This window comes from Capricornis sumatraensis, chromosome 8 (genome assembly GCF_032405125.1).
Source record: "Capricornis sumatraensis isolate serow.1 chromosome 8, serow.2, whole genome shotgun sequence".
In the NCBI taxonomy this organism is placed as follows: domain Eukaryota; kingdom Metazoa; phylum Chordata; class Mammalia; order Artiodactyla; family Bovidae; genus Capricornis; species Capricornis sumatraensis.
Window position 1 is genome coordinate 87,185,071 of NC_091076.1, and position 18,450 is coordinate 87,203,520.

Genomic DNA, 18,450 nt, shown 5'->3' on the forward strand with positions numbered 1-18,450 from the left:
AACCAGTAGACAGCATAATCACCTTTTGAATAACTTAAATTTTTTGAACTAGTAACGAAAAACTTCAGCTAAACATATTTTTATATTGTGGTGACATTAGTTGTCAAAACCAAAAAGACTTTCCATAAAAGTGCTACCTTGCTTTTCTCTCTGTAGTGGACTTAGACCACCATTTTCAAGGAACGGTTGATGATGTGTATTAGATGCCTTTGCATCTCGAGGTTAGATGTCCAAACACTGGTTAAGAGCAAGTATTAGCCCCTAGACAAGGACTTAGGATGTAATGGAGAAGATTCTGGACTCAGGACTAAACCACCACATAGCCAAGTCCCCAGCCCTGGAGGTTTTAGCCGTCTCTTCCATACAAACAATAGAAGAATGAGAATGTTCCCAGTGACATGGAAGATCAGGTCTTGTTCTAATAAGAGGCCCTTGGTCTTTAAGACCAGAAAGACTGACTCCCAGGAGGGAACTGATAAAGCAGACTGATGGCCTTTACCTCACAGGGAAGCATAGCTTTCAAACTTATATTCAGGCCATAATAAGTGAGAGGAAATCACATGAACCTTCAGGCAACAGATTTCTTACCAAGACCCCCGGCCTTGTCATTCTAAAATGCACACCTGGCAAAACCTCAGTCTGGCTCAATCTAACCATCCTACTGTGCCCCCTCTCAACTGAATGGTACTGAGAATGGCTAAAGGAAGTCATTAACGCTTATGTTAGTGTCTCCAGACTCAGCCAGACCCGCATTACTGCCAAGACCTCTTTATACAGAAATTAGTCAGCTCCCTTTCTTTTTCTCAACAATAGACACTTCAGACCTTTACCACTCTCCTTTAATCTCCACCTCCTGAAAAATGACCTTGCTGCTGCTTCCAGGAGAAAATTGAGGCCTGTGCCTCTTGGCTCTTGGCTCTCCCCTTACCTGCATTTTCTCTGCATTCTCAGTGGAGGAGGAGTGTCCAAAGCAAACGGGACTTTCTACGGCTGTTCCGTTTCACACACTGCCTTTCCAGAAGCCTTACTCTGCCAGTTACACCCTTGTTATATGATATCTTCGTCATCTCTTTCTCCTGTTGCCTGTTCGCCCTCCGGCTAAATCATGCTCCAATTTCTCCCTCTAGTTATTCTCTCTCTCTTTTCCAGAGCTAAGTTTCTTGAGTTAGCACATCACCTCTCTCGACTCTTTCTTCACACTTATCCTCAGTTCACCTGCATGCCACAAAGCAGTTTTGCAAAGTTATATTGACCTGCTAGTTCCTAAATTTGAGGAACTTTTCAGTTTATGTATTATTTGACTCCTGGTTTCTCTTGCTGGCTCTCTGGCTACTTCTAATGTGTGACCTTCCTCTTCCGTTCAGTTCAGTTCCTCTTCACCCACCCTTTAAATATTGTTATTCCCTAAGAGTCTGCCTTAGTTATCTTTTCGGTCTACTTAATCTCCCTAGGTGATTTAACATCAGCTTCTGTCTATCCACTGGCCCCTATAGGCATCTCTTGGCTTTGGATCCTTCCAGAAAGCACCAATCCTTAGTCTTCAGCTTCTGTGATGTATTTATATAGTACTGTATAGTCTATAACCTTTCAGAGATAAGAACAGTGAGGATTGATATTCTTTTGGAATTAGATTAAAATACTGAGGTTTAGAGGGTTAAGATTATATGGTTAGAAAATGGCAAATATAAAATTAATCTTTTCTGTCATAAATTAGGTCAAAGTTCTGGGTACCCGTTAGCTGAAACTCCTATATTTCATCTGTTCCTTCTCTCTTAGGTAGAGATGGAAAGTCTCAACTTTCACCAAAATCCTTGATTTATTGGACAACATGATAAAATTTGAGTTCCCAGCCATTTCATTACTCTCATGGTTGCAGTTGCGTTTACTGATTTTTCATAGTGTTCATTAGACTAGAATGGGCATGGTAATATATATGTATATATGGCACTGTGAGGCACTATATAAATACATACAGAAGCTGAAGACTAAAGGGCTGGTGCTTCTAATAAAGAGGAAGTGTCCAAAGAGGGATGTCTAGAGGGATCAGAACACACTGTTTAGAACACTGTTTCTGAACCTTTCTTTGTGATTCCCACCCCTGAGGAAAACATTTAAGAGACATTAAGGAATAAGATTTTGTCCTATTGGGTTAAAATCTGAAGGGCCATAAATGACTGTGGTACCTGAGATGGTTTTCACCTTTTTGGGTGATAATCTCTGTTGATAATGCACGGCTTTAAGGAGCAGTCATAAATAAGTCTGTACTTCATGTAGTTAATGAATGCCTTTTAGTCCTGTTCTTGACCTCCTTGCTATGTGGACTCTGGAAGTGGAGAAAGTAGGTATCACTGTTCCAAACAAAAACGTAGGTATCAGGACACCCTGCTTAGATCCTGAAGGACCTTCCATTTGAACCCCCAGATCTACCCAGAGGATATCATTGTCATCTAACATAGGTAATTTGAGTAATCTCTTTGAAATATCATAGTTGCAGTGGAGCTAATAAATTACTTTGAAGGGAGTGATCTTTTTTTCCCCTATGTATAATTATTCACTCATTGATATAAAAAGAAAGGAATTTTATAGTTCTGGCATAATGAATATAAAAGACCATTTCCGGCGGTGGGATAGGAAAGAAAATGGTCTCTTCTCCTGGAGTTCTGTGGCTGTCCAGTGGTTAGACTTGATGCTTTCACTGCTGTGGGCCTGGGTTCAGTCCCTGGTTGGGGAACTAAGATCCCACAAGCCACTTTGCATGGCCAAAAACCAATCTCTCCTTTATAACAGATGAACCAAGAGCTTTTGGTGTGATAACCATATCTGTGTCTGTTTTCCTTTCACTTTGTAGCTCGTTCTCCAGTTTTTAGTGCCATGTTTGAACATGAAATGGAGGAAAGCAAAAAGGTATGTAACAGGATAGAAATATGTCTTTTTAGCTAGGTGGCTAGAATCAGATTATTTCCCAATTTGGAAGCAGATTTATTTTCCTGGTTGTTGTTTTTTTTTTTCTTAGTATGTGATTAAAATGGAGTACAGTACCCGGAACAGACAGTTTCTAAAAGCAGAGAGAGGTGGTCTGGAAGCATTCTGGGTAAAGCAGACTCACTGTTCCAAGCAGATCATTCAAATAGTCTTGAGTTGGGGTATTAGGCATGTGTTTTGTAAAGAAATGTGAAAAATCAAAGATACAGTTGTCTTGCTGTGTATTTGAGAAAGCAGAGGTAGTACACAAGATGGCAGAAAGGGCTATTAGCAATCAAATAGAGCAAAGGGGAATTTCTCTTGATGTCAGATTTTAAATGATATGAACTCCTCTTCCTCAGAACTTAAAATCATGAAGATTGTTTAGGAATTTTGTTCTGTTGGAATGTTTCTCATTTTTAATTTTTTTGGCATAGAATCGGGTTGAAATCAATGATGTGGAGCCTGAAGTTTTTAAGGAAATGATGTGCTTCATTTACACGGGGAAGGCGCCAAACCTCGACAAAATGGCTGATGATTTGCTGGCAGCTGCTGACAAGGTGAGATAGGAATAGGAAAATAATAACAAGACTAGGAGTTTTGGTGGCCTCTTGAGCTTCATGACTGTGCTTTTATGTTGCTTTGTGGGCAGGATGAGCGTATGTATATCTTAGTATGGTCAGAACAGTCCTGGTTCATACTCGTGTTCCAGCAGTTATCGGTAGCACCCTTGTTATTTTCAAAAGTGTCCTCCTTTTAATGGTAAATCATATGGTCACCCTCACCATGGAAAAGAAGTGAGGTTTACCTCTCTTTCTTGCCCATCTCAAATTTAACTCAGTGATTTGAAAGATTCAGATTAACATTTGGATTTATGATTTGGCTTTGTAGTTTACAAAAATGTTCTTGAGTTCATTAACTTTTACTTAAGTTTTGTCAATAAGAGAATAACTTTTACATAGTGTTCTGGTCATTTGCAGCTTTTCCCTAAGAAGTTATTGAAATATATCATATTCAAAATTGTAAGAGAGATACTTCTACCATAAACATAACTTTGATTGTGAGACACATTTTTTTGTGTGTGTGAGACACATTTTTTATTTGAGAAATGTAAAACTGTAAAAATAATAATATAGATCTTAGCCTTAATGAATTGTAGTAATTACTAAAACAACAGGCAAGTGATTCCCAGGATTGAGTGGGGAAAAGGTTAATGAAACTCTAAGTCAAACTGGGGTTTTTATGTTGCTCTTTTACAGCCAGATTTCTCAGAACCTTTAGTATGTTAGTGTGCACTGTGCGTTTTCTAAAAAAGAATACGGTAAACAGATATCTCCAATTTCATTAACCCAGAATCACTTTTCTCAAGGATCACTTCCAGGGATTAGTGTTCCCCAAAACACAGTTTGGGAAACTGACTTTCATTGTGTAGATACACCAGCGAGAGCAGTGACCTGTTCCTCCAAGGCCCTGTGGTGTGAGGAAATGGGGGGATTGGGTGGGGGAAACAGTTGCTGTTTATTCTGTGGAAACTTTTCTTCTGTTGGGGAGCAGTTGAGGCAAGAGTGTTAAAGGGCATAAGCCCAGCCAGGAGTAGACTCTGAGAGGTGGTCTCTGCTGCAAGTGCCTCCTTTTCCTGCCCTGCTGCTGCAGTAGCTGCCTGAGGGTCCCAGCTGTCTCTGACCTGAAGGCACTAGAGGCTTCGCAGGATTCACTCAGGGGAGTCATCTCCTTCCTCCTCCCTTTACACCCCTGAGGAAAATGTGTTTACAGTGGTGGTTTTATCTTTACTGATGATCTTTTTGCTGTGTTTATAGAGGATGAGGCATATAAACCCAATCAGTGCCTCCAGTGGAGAGGATTGAATAATAACTGTATTGTTTTATCAACATGCAAAACTTTCTTAAGTATAATTAGGCATTTGCAAACATCCTGTACCCTTCCAGGCTAGCTCAGTTCTAACCAGAGAAAACTTGGCTTTCAGTGGAAACAGAAAGGAAACATTCTCTGTGAGGTCTGAGAAAGTAGAACACATGGCTCAAATGGCTGCTTTTCATAAACTGAGTTTATAGTGATTATGCCTCATTTGCCCTCTAATGGCACCCGACTCCAGTACTCTTGCCTGGAATATCCTGTGGACGGAGGAGCCTGGTAGGCTGCAGTCCATGGGGTCGCTAAGAGGCATGACTGAGCGACTTCACTTTCATGCATTGGAGAAGGAAATGGCAACCCACTCCAGTGTTCTTGCCTTGAGAATCCCAGGGACGGGGAGCCTGGTGGGCTGCCGTCTGTGGGGTCGCACAGAATCGGACACGACTGAAGCGACTTAACAGCAGCAGTTTTTTGGCCACACCACTCCGTTTGTGGGATTTTAGTTCCCCAATCAGATTGTGAACCCAGGACCTCAGGAAGAGTTCTGGGTGAGGGTATAAATAAATGTTTGAACTTCTGGTTAATACTGGACACATCCTGAGAGCTTGGAGTCCTAGCCACTGGACCACCAAGGAATTCCCTGCCCTCTGATTTTCAGTGAAGCCGTCACTTGTGCTTATACATACCAGGCGTTTACCCCTCTCATTATACAGCTCCTGTAAAGATGAATAGTATCACAAGGTCCAGTTTTTAGACAGAAGTACTAAGAGTTGTACATTCTCAGAGCCAGGTTTAGACAGCTGTGTCCCTGGGCTTTCATTCCTGCTCCTCAGCCAGAGAGCCTATTGGGAACCTACTGTAAGTATAGAGAGCATGGGATCAGCCAGAACTGACATTCTAAGGTGGTATTTTCAGTGCAGTGTGTAAGAAAAGCAGTTGAATCACAGCAGTGCTTTAAGTTTATGAATGAGAAGTAACTGAAGAGTTCATTTTTCAAGTTCCTTTCAGAATTTTGCGTTAGATAAGATAATCTTTGCTCTAAGTTTATTTTAAAACATTTTTACCTTTACACCTTCTGAGCTTCAGGAAAACAGAATAATAAATTTTCACGGAAGGATCTAAACATCTAGAATTTACCCAAGAGACTAAAACAGCTTCTTCTGAGCTTTTGCAGTCTCCTGGGGACATGTGTAATCAGACCAAAAACAAAACAAAACACGTTGCTCAGGCCTAGGAGACAAAATTTCAACCTCTTGGGTAAGTACTGCCATTAGGCAGGTTTTTCAGCAGCATAATTAAGAAAAAAAAGCTGTCCCCAAGGGACAAAAATGGCTACTTTTGTCTAATTATGAAGTAGGGATCAGAGCTATTCACAGCAAAAGTCCTTTTAAAAGAATACATTGAGAAAAAGGATAAGATGAATGTTCTTCACAGCACTGAGTGAAGACTCAATATTTACTCAACTTTTTCCAGTCTTCTAAAACAAAAATGGCAACCTAATTTCTTTCTTGTCTAGTGTCATTCCTGTTTTCCATGGAAACTGTTTTCCAGTTACTCAAATGTAAGAAATTAAAGCTGCACCAAAACCAATAAAACTCTCTTTTTGCTGCAGGAGATCACAGTGCCGGCAGATATGCCTCCTCACCCAGAACTCATAAAAATAAAATTGTCCTGGTTTGATTGTCATGATTCAGCCCAGAGGAGTATTGTGTCATTGAGTTCTGAGGCCTTTAAAATGGGACCTGTACAGAGACTGTGGATTCCCTCAGACCAAATCATTCTCCTGTGAACTAATTAGTGACAGTTTTATTTTGTGCCTCCTTTTTTCCCCATCTTCCCTCTTTGCCCTGAAATTTCTTAGTAAGTTCATGATGTATTTCAGAGCAGGTAGTACAGTTGCATCAAAATATACCAAGTAGGTTAGATGTGCCCAATATTAACCTAGACCTTCATTTCTAGAACATTTACTTATACCCTTTACTTGAAAAACAGGAAGTTTTTTAAGACTGAAACTAAATCCAGGTTCTCTGTTGCTTTGTTCTTCTACCCTCAGAATCTTAACCTCAACCCCAATAAAATAGGGCTCCATTTGTCCTTTTCTATTGAAAAGGAGGCCTTTGGTTGACAGGAACAACTACTGGCAGAGATGCTGGTAAAAGTCACCACAGGGCTCCTTTCCACAGCCCGATATCCTGCTGGGCTGGTGACAGTACTTAAGTAAAAAGGGCAGTGCTGCACCCTAGTCTGGCTCTAAATAAAAGGATTGCAGAAATTTAAAATGTGATGTCCCTATTGACTTGAAGCAGAGAAATGCCTCATTGTAAGGGTAGGTGGTGATTGTTTAAGAGAGGCTTTAATCGTAGTCAGGGTAAGGGAAAACTTGAAGATGTGGGTCTATTGCATAGTCCCATATTGCTGTTTTTCTAATAGACTTTAGAACTTGAATGGCAGCTCTGCAAGTTATTTTAGCCATCTTCATTTCAGCCTTCAGCGTATGGTTATGTTTTATAATTGCCTTTTCATGGTCTGTGGAGTTTTATTCCGGTATCCAGTTGCGTGATGGTATGGTTGAAGAAAACTACTTCAGTAGCAATCAGCTCAGAGCCTTTCCTGTTCTGACAGCAGCACGCTTGTGTTTTACAGTACGCCTTGGAGCGTTTAAAGGTCATGTGTGAGGATGCTCTCTGCAGTAATCTCTCCGTGGAGAACGCCGCAGAAATTCTCATCCTGGCTGACCTCCACAGCGCAGATCAGTTGAAAACTCAGGCAGTGGATTTCATCAACTAGTGAGTTGCCATCTTCAAAGTTCTTTCAGGATAGTTGGGTTAGCTAGCAAGTGAAAAAGAAAGACTTTGAATTGGTGAGTGAAACAGATAAATAACATTAAGCTTTCAGGAGTAAGTAGAGAGTATCTGTCTTTTCCTTCAGCGTGACAGTGTGAAAAATGGTTTTGCTTTCATCAGTCTAATCTGATTGGTGAGTGAAGTGTTTTACTACCTTGCAGGATGAGAATTGATGAAAATGACAACTCGCTGGTCTGAAGAACCTTTGTCCCCCAAAGCAATAGCATCTTTACTTCACACTCACCAGCTTATTACAAAAAGACTTGCAGATCTCTGGGAAAACAGAAATGGATTTTATGAGTTAGTAAGGGTGTCCAGTGGTCGACTGCAGAATGGGGAAAAGAGAAAACATAATTAGGAGATGAAGTCTTGGAATACTGTTTTGAGAAAGAAGTATCCATTCCAGTACATCTGTTCCTTCTTCCTAAATGACAAGTGACCTGGCCATATTACTTTCTCAGAGGGAAGTAATTCTCAGTGGGATATGTTCTGCTTTGCCTAATGGGGGGCAAAAGTTTGGGAAAAAACCTCAAGAAGGGAAGCCCCCACAATAGCCGTACTGGAGTAAGACAGGTCTAAGAGGTTGCAGGGTAGATGAGTAAACATTATTTAACACAGAAAATGCCCTGAAACAATGAAAGATGTTCTGTAAGGCTGAAGGACTATTTTGAAGGTGTTACCAAATGGAGGCAAAATGTTCCTTATCCTGAGTGCTCACTCTGTACTGGACACTTGCTTGGTGCTTTTTAGATGTTAACCATTCAACGAAGTGCGGGAATTGGCCTCTCTTTTTCAATAATCAAATAAGCCCCAGGCTGTGATCTTCTTTGTGGTTATGGGACTAGTAAATGGCAAAGCCAGATGGAAACTCAGAGCTGTCTGACCCAGAGAACTCCTGCTCTTTATCAGGAATATAAAGAGCCTTGATGATTTAGAGAAAAGCCTGAAGAACATTTCATCTTTTGTAATTGAGAATATAGTGGCTCAAAGTTCTGGTTTTCAGACTTACAAGAGCCATAACCTGGTCACCTGTCTACCTATTGTCTAACAAGCAAATTCTCTTGCATGTTAAGGGTTCTGTCTTGCATTGACACCCAGACAGCAAACCCTGGGAAACTGGGCTCTCTAGATGGCTGTTTCGCTCATTTTTCACATACTCCTTTGGTAACCCATCTCTCACGTTTCTCCTAGCCATGCTTCGGATGTCTTGGAGACCTCCGGGTGGAAGTCAATGGTGGTGTCACATCCCCATTTGGTGGCTGAGGCGTACCGCTCTCTGGCTTCAGCACAGTGCCCGTTTCTGGGACCCCCACGCAAACGCCTGAAGCAGTCCTAAGAGCCTGCCCGTTGTAAGACTCCGTTTATTTTCCAGAAGCAGCAGCCATCATGGCTGCCACTGACCACCAGGTAGACAGCGCAATCTGTGGAGCTTTTACTCTGTTGTGGGGGGAAAAGACTGCATTGTGGCCCCAGACTTTTAATACAGCACTAAATAAACTTGGGGGAAGTGGGGGTGGGGGGAGGGAAGGGCCCAAGACTTGGGGCTGTTCCACCTAATGAAAACCCTGTTGCTGCGCCACTGTGTCCCCTTTGGCCTGGCCAAGGTTGATACTGTGGGGATTCAGTTTAGGCGCTGGCCCTGAGGACATCCCCGCGGTGGTACTTTGGAGAAACCTGTCTGCATCTGACTGAGCAGAACAAATCGTCAGGTGCCTGGAGCAAAAAGAAAACTTAAAAAGGACATGTAGTTTTAAGAGAAGGGAAAAGGAAAGAAGAAAGGATTTTTGCAGAATTTCTCAAAAAATCAGTTTGTGGATTCCAGTAGTATTTATGTTGGAGAGAAATTTTAGTCCATCCAGCTGTGCTAAAACTTGGATATTTGTGAAAACTCCTCACATGCAAGTTATCAGAAGAGCTCTCTTGTGGTTAGCACTTATTGTTTGCAAGAACAGAATGTATCCTGTTGCCCTTTGATGAAAAATGGCCAGCAGAGGTGAAAGGGGAAGGAGAGTATTTGACCTAGAAGATGAGTGTTCTGATGTGGTAGCTTTTGGAAAAAAATCTTTATTGGTGTTGAAACTGGAAAAAATAGTTTATCCAGAGTTCATACTGTCTTGACAAGAACTATGGTTCTCTGTTTTTAGATATTGTGGAAAATGTTTTTTGGCATTTTTCTCTGATTTTATTTCATCTCCCCCACTCCTTTTTCTAAAAAAAAAAAAAACACAAATACACACAACAATAACAGAGCAAAAAGAAGAGAAAGGAAAAGGAAATTTTATTATTAATGCTATGTGAGAAACCTCCCAGCCCAAGATTGCTCAGCTGTTTGTACCTGACTTGCCGCCTGCATAGGAGCCAGTCCTGTTCCTTCCAATTCACCCCTCTTCCTGCAGGGGAGAACTTCCAAATGTTAATTTTTTTTTTCTTTTTGAAAATATAAATAATTACTATTTTGTACTGTGTGGTATCTCTGGTCTTTTGTTTGACTCACCTGGCTTGTCTTTGGGGTCCGAATTCCTCAAGGGATTTTGAAGGCCTAGTTTGATCCTTTAACTTGCTCAAAATGTCTAACCAATAGGGATTCATTGTGTGTCCCTAATCTCAAGTTTCCTTTGTGAGCTTCCAGCATCTGCCTGTCCCTTGTCTTTCCTGAGTATCTCACAGTCCACATCCTGATGAGGGATCAGGCTCCTACTGCCAAGGCAAGTAATAGAAGTGGACTTTTCTGCACCCTGTGTGTTTTAAGACCTGACTCCCGATCTCCCTTAACTAACTATAAAGTACCAAGGGGACATGAATGTGGAGATGTAATAAAGGGAAATTCTTATCTCTGACTGGTTCTGTCACTGGATGTGTTTTCAGAAAACTTAGTATCTGAATTCCCACTGAGCTCACAAGAGTGCTCTGGAGCTCCCGCTCTGCTTTCATATGGCAGTGTTGGACAGGACAGAGGGGTACACTGGAGAATCATCAGCCATTGGGCCAAGGTGTGTATTATTTGACCTTAGATGGAGACTCAAAGCATTTCACCTTCCATTGTTCTCCAGGGACTTTAGCCTTCGCAAACTTTCCAGTTTTCATTTTATCTTGTCCCTCCTGAAATGAAATAGATACGACTGTTATCAGTATATCTTTCCCTAGTGGCTCAGACGGTAAAGCGTCTGCCTACAATATGGGAGACCTGGGTTCGATCCCTGGGTCAGGAAGATCCCCTGGAGAAGGAAATGGCAACTCACTCCAGTACTCTTGCTTGGAAAATCCCATGGACGGAGGAGCCTGGTAGGCTATAGTCCACAGGGTCGCAAAGAGTCGGACATGACTGAGCAACGCGACTTCACTTCACATTATCATTATAATCAAAGGCAGGACTTGTTCATTAGAAACCATTCCTCTGCACTTCTTGGTTTCCTCCTAAGTGTCACCTGTGTGAGCAAGTGCCCAGTTCTCCATGTCCTGGCTGCCTTCCTGTGCCTCCTGAGTTCTCATTTTCCAGATGAGCACAGCTTGGGGCTGAGGTGTACCCAGGATCTCCTCTACCCACGTTGTCTCTCAAGTAACTGCACTGGCTCAGCACTGCTTAGGTTTCAGCAAACCTTCCTATAACGTATCTCATTTGAACTTCCCAACAACTTGAAGGGTTTGGTAGGACAAGTAAGAGAGAACATCTTCCCATTTTATAGAAGAGAGAAATTGAAACCCTGAGGGACATGCCTACGGTCACACAACTTGAATAAGAGTTGTAATGATACCCTGAAAAGATTGTGTAAGTAACTGGGGGAAGTTCCATATCTGAAATCTGAGGTAAAGCTTCTTCATGTGGAAATAGCAAGAGCAAAAACTTTATAAAGGTGCCTCAGCTGGCCTGTTACTCAGGAACCAGGAAGACAAAGCGGGCTTCAGATTTGCTTTTCTTCATTCACAGAAAGCTGTGGATTGGGGGGTTGCTGGGTTTAGGGACTGTGGCTTCAGGAGGGTAGCAATTTGGTCACCAGGCTCCTGGCAAGATAAAGGTCTCTTCTGAGATTTCCCAGTATTTATGGGATTTCCACTATGGGCTTTACTATGGAAACAGAGCGGTTAGGACTTTGGGTACAGGTGAAGCGGTTCGATGCTTCTGCTGTCATCATCCTTTCTGGACATGTTTGTTTTTGTTTAAATGATACAGTTGAAGCCATCTGGTTATGACAACATCAGAGCCCCAGCATACTGTTTGTAAACCTCCCACTGCCACCACCCTCTCCTTTAGCTCCCCCACATCTGAAATTTAATTCAAGTTAACTCCACAATCTGGGGCATGTGCTGTCACTGCAGAGATGTCCGTGCCAGTGGAACAGTTGGAGATTTAAATTCCACTAGGATATGGCTTATTTATCAAAACAATATTTCAAGCACATAGTTTCACAGAACCTTTGGAGTTGCAGTTTCAGGTCCAAATACTATCTGGCATCATTCCCCAACTCCCCTCCTTCCTTGTCAGCTCCCTCTAACTGGCCATTCACGAAACATTTTTCTTGTTCCTTAAGCGAAGGTTAAACCTGTATTGATTATTAGGCATCTCAGGCACCTTTATGGCATTTAATAATTTAGGTAAGAGGTGTTTTGCTTTTCCTTACCACTTACTTGTCTGCTGGCCTATTTAGGTCTTTAAAAGGTTCCTCTCTATCTCTTCTTTTTTAGATTCCAGCCAGGGACCTCAAGATTCTTTCTTAGGCCAAAAGATCTTTGGTTTGACCAGCACTCTGCACAGTCATTTATAATTCTGGCTTAAACCTATTGTGGGTTCTCCATATTGTATGAGCCTGTGCAGATGAAAGGAAACAGCTTGTATGTTTATGAGCAAAACAACAAACTGGCGGGGTGGGGGTGTGGAGAGTTGAGCTGCACTTTGAAACTGACTGTTGCTTTATTCTGGGTGTTCAACTCCTATAAAAGAGCAGCAGCTAAATCCCCCCAACATGACTATATTGGATCCTTTGGGTTATCGTTGTCAAAGAAAAATTCTTGGCTGGAACCCAACCTTATTTTCCACAACTAATTATCTTTTTAATCTGCTTGGGCCTGTGTGTTTCCTTTATCTCATGACTTTTCCCTGAACTCTGCCCTAGATCGTTCAGATTCGTTTCTAATGGCTAGCTGACTAATCCAACATTCAGGTGAGTGTTGTTAGATTGCTCTTTATGAATGTTTATGCACAAAGTGGATGTGTTTCCCCTCTTGATTTCAGAAGTGACTGTGCCACACTGGGCCCTTTGACCCAATAGGTGGACACCTCCTGGAGACAGTGAGCATGGAAGCAAATGTAGGATGATCAATATTTGGGAAAATGAGCTGGGAGAATGAGCAGCTTTCACCTCCAGATGAGAGCAGAAACTTGAATGTTGTTCACTGATGGGATCTTTATGCCACTAAGCCATTAGCAAGATAATCACTCCCCCTCTGTAAATCCTGTAATGCTGGAGTGGAAAGTGGCATCTGAAATATTGTTTGGTTCTGATTCCTGCAGCTCTAGGAAAAGAGAATCTTAGACTTGAGGGAATTCAGTACAAGCAACAGAAATGACTAAGGAGTTGAAGGGGATCAACTCTGGGGGAAAAACATTTTAAGATGAAATAAGCATTACTCAAGTATGGGAATAGCAGAGTTCTGAGCGCTTGCCGTCTTGTCTTGGGATTGTGCAGCTCCCATTCATCCCAAGGTGATAATGTAACATCCTCAAGGTCATTCACCCTGGCTTTTGGCCAAGAAGCAACAGAAGGCAAAGGAATAGTTTTCGGGGCATAGGCCTGCAGACCAAAGAAGAGTGAAAAATCTAAGAATTTGCCTCAGTGGACACACCAGCTCATAATGCTCAGTTGAAATGGGGTGAGCTTTAGCCAACTCAAGACCCTAAAAGATGAGCTCTTGACAAACTGCTGGGATAAAAGGCGGTCCCTACGTAATTTATCTTCTTTTCATGTGTGAGATAAACATATCCAGAGAAGTGAGATACTGAGGCCACTGACTGAACAAATGATGCCTAAGCATCTAGAAAGTGCCAAACACTGTGCTAGGCTAGGCTTGTGGGCGAGTAGGATTTTCACTACAGTAATCCAGTCTAACAGAGAAGAGAGGGGAGTGGCCCACAGAAACAAAGCCGGAAAGTCAAAGCACCGAGGACTGAAAAACTATTGAATTTAGCAATAAGGTCAGCGGTTCCCTTAGAGCAGTTTCTGTCAAGTGGTGGAAGCAGAAGCCAAGACTGATGAGAAGGTAAGCAAACATGGCTTGCCTATAAGCTACTCTTTCTAGAAGTTTCACAGGGAGAGAGGAAGGGAATCTCTCCCACTCACTCTTAAGAACTTATGTCTCAATTTAGTCAACACTTTTGTCTAGAAGTAATGGTGTACAGGTTCCATAAAATTACAGACACTTTAGTGGCTGATGGCTTATAGCAAAAATCATGTCTGTAGAATAATTACAGCCTCAAACTGAGAAAACAATTACCTTCAACCCTTACACAGTTTTGAGAAAAGTGAAAGTTGCTCAGTTGTGTCTCTCTGTCACCCTGTGGACTATATAGTCCATGGAATTCTCCAGACCAGAATACTGGTGTGGGTGGCCGGTCCCTTTTCCAGGGATCTTCCCAACCCAGGGATCGAACCCAGGTCTCCTGCATCGGAGGTGGATTCTTTACCAGCTGAGCCACCAGGGGGAAGTCCAGGAATACTGGAGTGGGTAGCCTATCCCTTCAGGGGATTGGGACGATCCTTCCAATCCAGGAATTGAACCCAGGTCTCCTGCATTGCAGGTGGTTTCTTTACCAACTGAGCTATCAGGGAAGCCCACAGATATGAGAATGATTTCCTGAAGACAGACATGTTTCTATACTTTATCCTGTCCGTCCTCCAAGTAAAAGTTGGCTTCACATTTATTATAGACCCTTAAAATGTTTCTGTGGGTAGTGGTTTGGTTCAGTGGTGTGCTACTAAAAGTATAATATTCACTTACCCAAAATATAAGCCCTGGTTGGTAGCACTTGCCAGTTTCCAGTGTAAATACTCCCACTGTGGCCATTTCAGGCTTCAAAGTGATACTGCTGGATGCAGACTTGGAAGGGGAAGCGCAGCTCCCTGTTGTCAATTATTGCCACCAAACAGATAACAGTATATAACCTCAACCCATCAGTTCAGTTCAGTCACTCAGTCGTGTCTGACACTGCGACCCCATGAACTGCAGCACACCAGGCCTCCCTATCCATCACCAACTTCCGGAGTCTACCCAAATCCGTGTCCATTGAGTTAGTGATGCCATCCAACCATCTACCTCTGTCATCCCCTTCTGCTGCTGCTTTCAGTCTTTCCCAGCATCAGGGTCTTTTCCAGTGAGTCCTTCACATCAGGTGGTCAAAGTATTGGAGCTTCAGCTTCAGCATCAGTCCTTCCAGTGAATATTCAGGACTGATTTCCTTTAGGATTGATTGGTTTGATCTCCTTGCAGTCCAAGGGACTCTCAAGAGTCTTCTCCAGCACCACAGTTCAAAAGCATCAATTCGTTGGCACTCAGCTTTCTTTATAGTCCAACTCTCACATCCATACATGACTACTGGAAAAACCATAGCCTTGACTAGACGGACCTTGGTTGGCAAAGTAATGTCTCTGCTTTTTAATATGCTGTCTAGGTTGATCATAACTTTCCTTCCAAGGAGTAAGTGTCTTTTAATTTCATGGCTGCCATCACCATCTGCAGTGATTTTGGAGCCCAGAAAAACAAACTCTGCCACTGTTTCCATTGTTTCCCCATCTAATTGCCATGAAGTGATGGGACCAGATGCCATGATCTTCGTTTTCTGACTGTTGAGCTTTAAGCCAACTTTTTCACTCTCCTCTCTCACTTTTCATCAAGAGACTCTTCAGTTCTTCACTTTCTGCCATAAAGGTGGTGTCATCTGCATATCTGAGGTTATTGATATTTCTCCCGGCAATCTTGATTCCAGCTTGTGCTTCCTCCTCAATCCATAGGCAATGGTAAAGTGTAAGACAAATAAGATGAATTTTGAGTATTCACTACTTTTGCTGTTAGTTGTACATTAATACAGTTTGATTTTTAATTGACCTTTCAACAACCAGCCCTCAACAATTGGCTCTATGGAGCCAGTGTGAACCAGCTCCCAGCATACCACTGGTGTGATTTCAAGCTTGTCCTGCAGCTTCTTTGTGCTTTATTTCCTGTTATCCTGCAGCACTCTAAAATGCACTTACTAGTTTAATGGTAAAATGAAGTACTGCCTCTTTGGAAATTTATAGATAGACTGACATTGATACATGAAGATACATGAACCAATAGTCATATTACACATTTTAATCTCTCTGGGTAAATAAATACTTTTATTTCTATCTCTCAGAGGTATTGAAAGTGTTTATCGACACACTAATGGAAAATAGGCGCGCACACACAGCCCTCAGTAAATTTTCCAGTGTAATCTTAAGTCATTCCAGGGATGTGGTCTCCTTCATGTCTCCATTACCTCTGAACAAAAGTTAAAGAGGCATCTGAGCATGGTTAGCATACAATGGATAGTCCCGAGGGCCTTTTGCACCCACCAAAATTTAAGAACCTTGCATGGGTTTGGCCTTTTAAAATTTAATTTTTAGAGCCCTTTTTGTTTTCTTTGCTAAAAATTTGATATGTGATGTGCCAGAAGCTATGCTAATTTCTAGGGATAAACAGTAGGAAACTAACTGCTCTCTGTCCTCATTGGACCTGACAGTCTAATGGAGAGAGAAGTCCCTTAATAATCTCACAAATCCATAACACCAAGCCATGGGGAGGGCTCTGAAAGAAATGTATAGGCACCGTGAGAGCCTGGAGTAGGCAGTTAATCTCTTCTGGAGGATCCAGAAAGGCTTCCCTACGACGACTTTTGGAAGTGAGAGCTGCAGGATGAAGAGCTGTCAACTTGGTAAAGTTGGAGAGTCACATTCCACACACAAGAAGTCACCTGCATGAAGCCCAGAGTCAGGAGGGAGCATGGTGCTTGCATTCTGGAAACCCAGGGAAGACTGAGTGGCTGGAATATGGAGAAGTGTGACAGCAAGTTAGAAGCCAGACCTTGGCAGGACCTTCAAAGGTCACATTCAGAGTCTGGGTGTTTATGCTAAGAACAGTGGGGAAATCTTGGAAGCACTTTATTAAGGAGGAGGGAATGATAAGATTTTCATTTTAATAAAACTTTGGCTTGAGTGTAGAAAAGTTAACAATGTGAGTGGGGATGGAAGAAGGCAAGAAATAGAACTTGAGCCACAGAGATGGCAGAGCTGGAGAAGAGATACTTTAGAGAGAGGTTAGGGGACTGATCTGTCAGAACTTGATGATTGGATAGAGAAAGGACAGAGGTGATTAGAGGTTACCCAAATAGAGGCCAGTGGAAAAATAAGCAGGGAAACTGGATGATCAATTTCATTTTACTTGTTGATTATGAGATGCCTTGAGAAATTCAAATGGAGGTGTCATGCAGGCTATTGAATTTGTGAGCCTAGGATTCCAAGGAGAGAAGTTTCTGGGAACCGAGGTCTCCCGCATTACAGGCGAATTCTTTACCAGCTGAGCCGCAAGGGAAGCTCCAGACTACTGGAGCGGGTAGCCTGTACTTTCTCCAGCAGATCTTCCCAACCCAGGAATCAAACTGGGGTCTCGTGGTTTGCAGGCAGATTTTTTACCAACTGAGCTATCAGGGAAGCCTGAGTTTCACATGAGATGCCTTGAGAAATCCAAATGGAGGTATCTTGCCGGCTATTGAATTTACAATCCTAGGATTCAGAGGAGAGAAGGTTCTGAAATATACTGGTTTAGAGGTGTAGTTGTGAAGCCCTTGGTGTGTTGGATCATCAAGGAGTACAGAGTAAAGAGAGAAGGAGGTCCAGGAGTTAAACCCTAAGAAGCGCTTAAATTTTAGGGCTGGTTAAAAAAAAAAATACCACAAAGGAGGAGAAGAATTGGCTAGAAATTGAAATACATGTCAGGGGACAAATACAAAACTGTTAAAAGTGTCAAATGCTATAGAATAAGAATAAAATTGCCCGTTGGAGCTAGCAACATGGAAGTCATTAGTGACTTCAGCCAGGTCCATTTCAGTGAAGGGACCTGAGTGGGGCGAGGTGAGGAGTGGTGGGTCATGGGGAGTTGAGAGTACAGAAAGTCTTCAAGGTATGGCTGTGATTGAAAAAAGAAGTTGGGGCAAAACTGAAAGAGGAAAATTAGTAGAGGAAGGAGTTCCATCTTTCCTATTGTATGGAAGAGAGAGAGAAGCATGTTTCAAGTCGCCAGGAGGGATCCAGTAGAGAGGAAGCAGTTAAAGCTTTGTGATCCAGCAGAGAAAGGATCATCTGGGCAGGAAGTCCAAGAGAGCTGGGAGGAGAAGCAGGCTGGTGGGCACGAGTAGAAAGACTAGGGACACCCTTTCTGGGTGGGAGGAGAGTCCTGCAGAAAGGGGGTTTGTCTCATAGTGGGAAGTTGAGCAAGGTTGTATCTGGTGACTTACATGTTGTCATGTGTTAAGTAGGAAATAAGGTTATTGGCGGAGAATTCCTGGGAAGGGGGTGGGGGTGTGATTGGAACTAGCTGCTGGGGAGGAGTTGGTGAGAGTCCAGGCAGCACTGGGGGTCCAGCCAGGGTTGTTCAGGAGCCTGGCTCTGATCTCTTCCCACCACTCATGATCTTGGCCAAAGCGCCTGCAAGTATAAGCCTTAGTTGTGGTTGTTGTTTTTAATCTGTGAGATGGGTATATTTCATAGAG

General features: G+C 42.5%; 2 protein-coding genes across 3 annotated transcripts in view; both read left to right on the forward strand.

The window, feature by feature from the left end:
* The window catches only part of SPOP (speckle type BTB/POZ protein), an 83,516-nt gene extending 73,473 nt beyond the window's left edge, over nt 1-10,043 (forward strand). For both annotated transcript variants that reach the window (XM_068976987.1, XM_068976986.1), the window contains 4 exons: nt 2,849-2,904; nt 3,399-3,521; nt 7,477-7,619; nt 8,868-10,043. In XM_068976987.1, coding sequence (XP_068833088.1) covers nt 2,849-2,904; nt 3,399-3,521; nt 7,477-7,619; nt 8,868-9,012 — 467 coding nt within the window. In that variant the 3' untranslated portion in view covers nt 9,013-10,043. The remainder of the gene's footprint in view (nt 1-2,848; nt 2,905-3,398; nt 3,522-7,476; nt 7,620-8,867) is intronic.
* The window catches only part of PHB1 (prohibitin 1), a 444,472-nt gene that overhangs the window by 246,684 nt on the left and 179,338 nt on the right, over nt 1-18,450 (forward strand). The window lies entirely within an intron of this gene.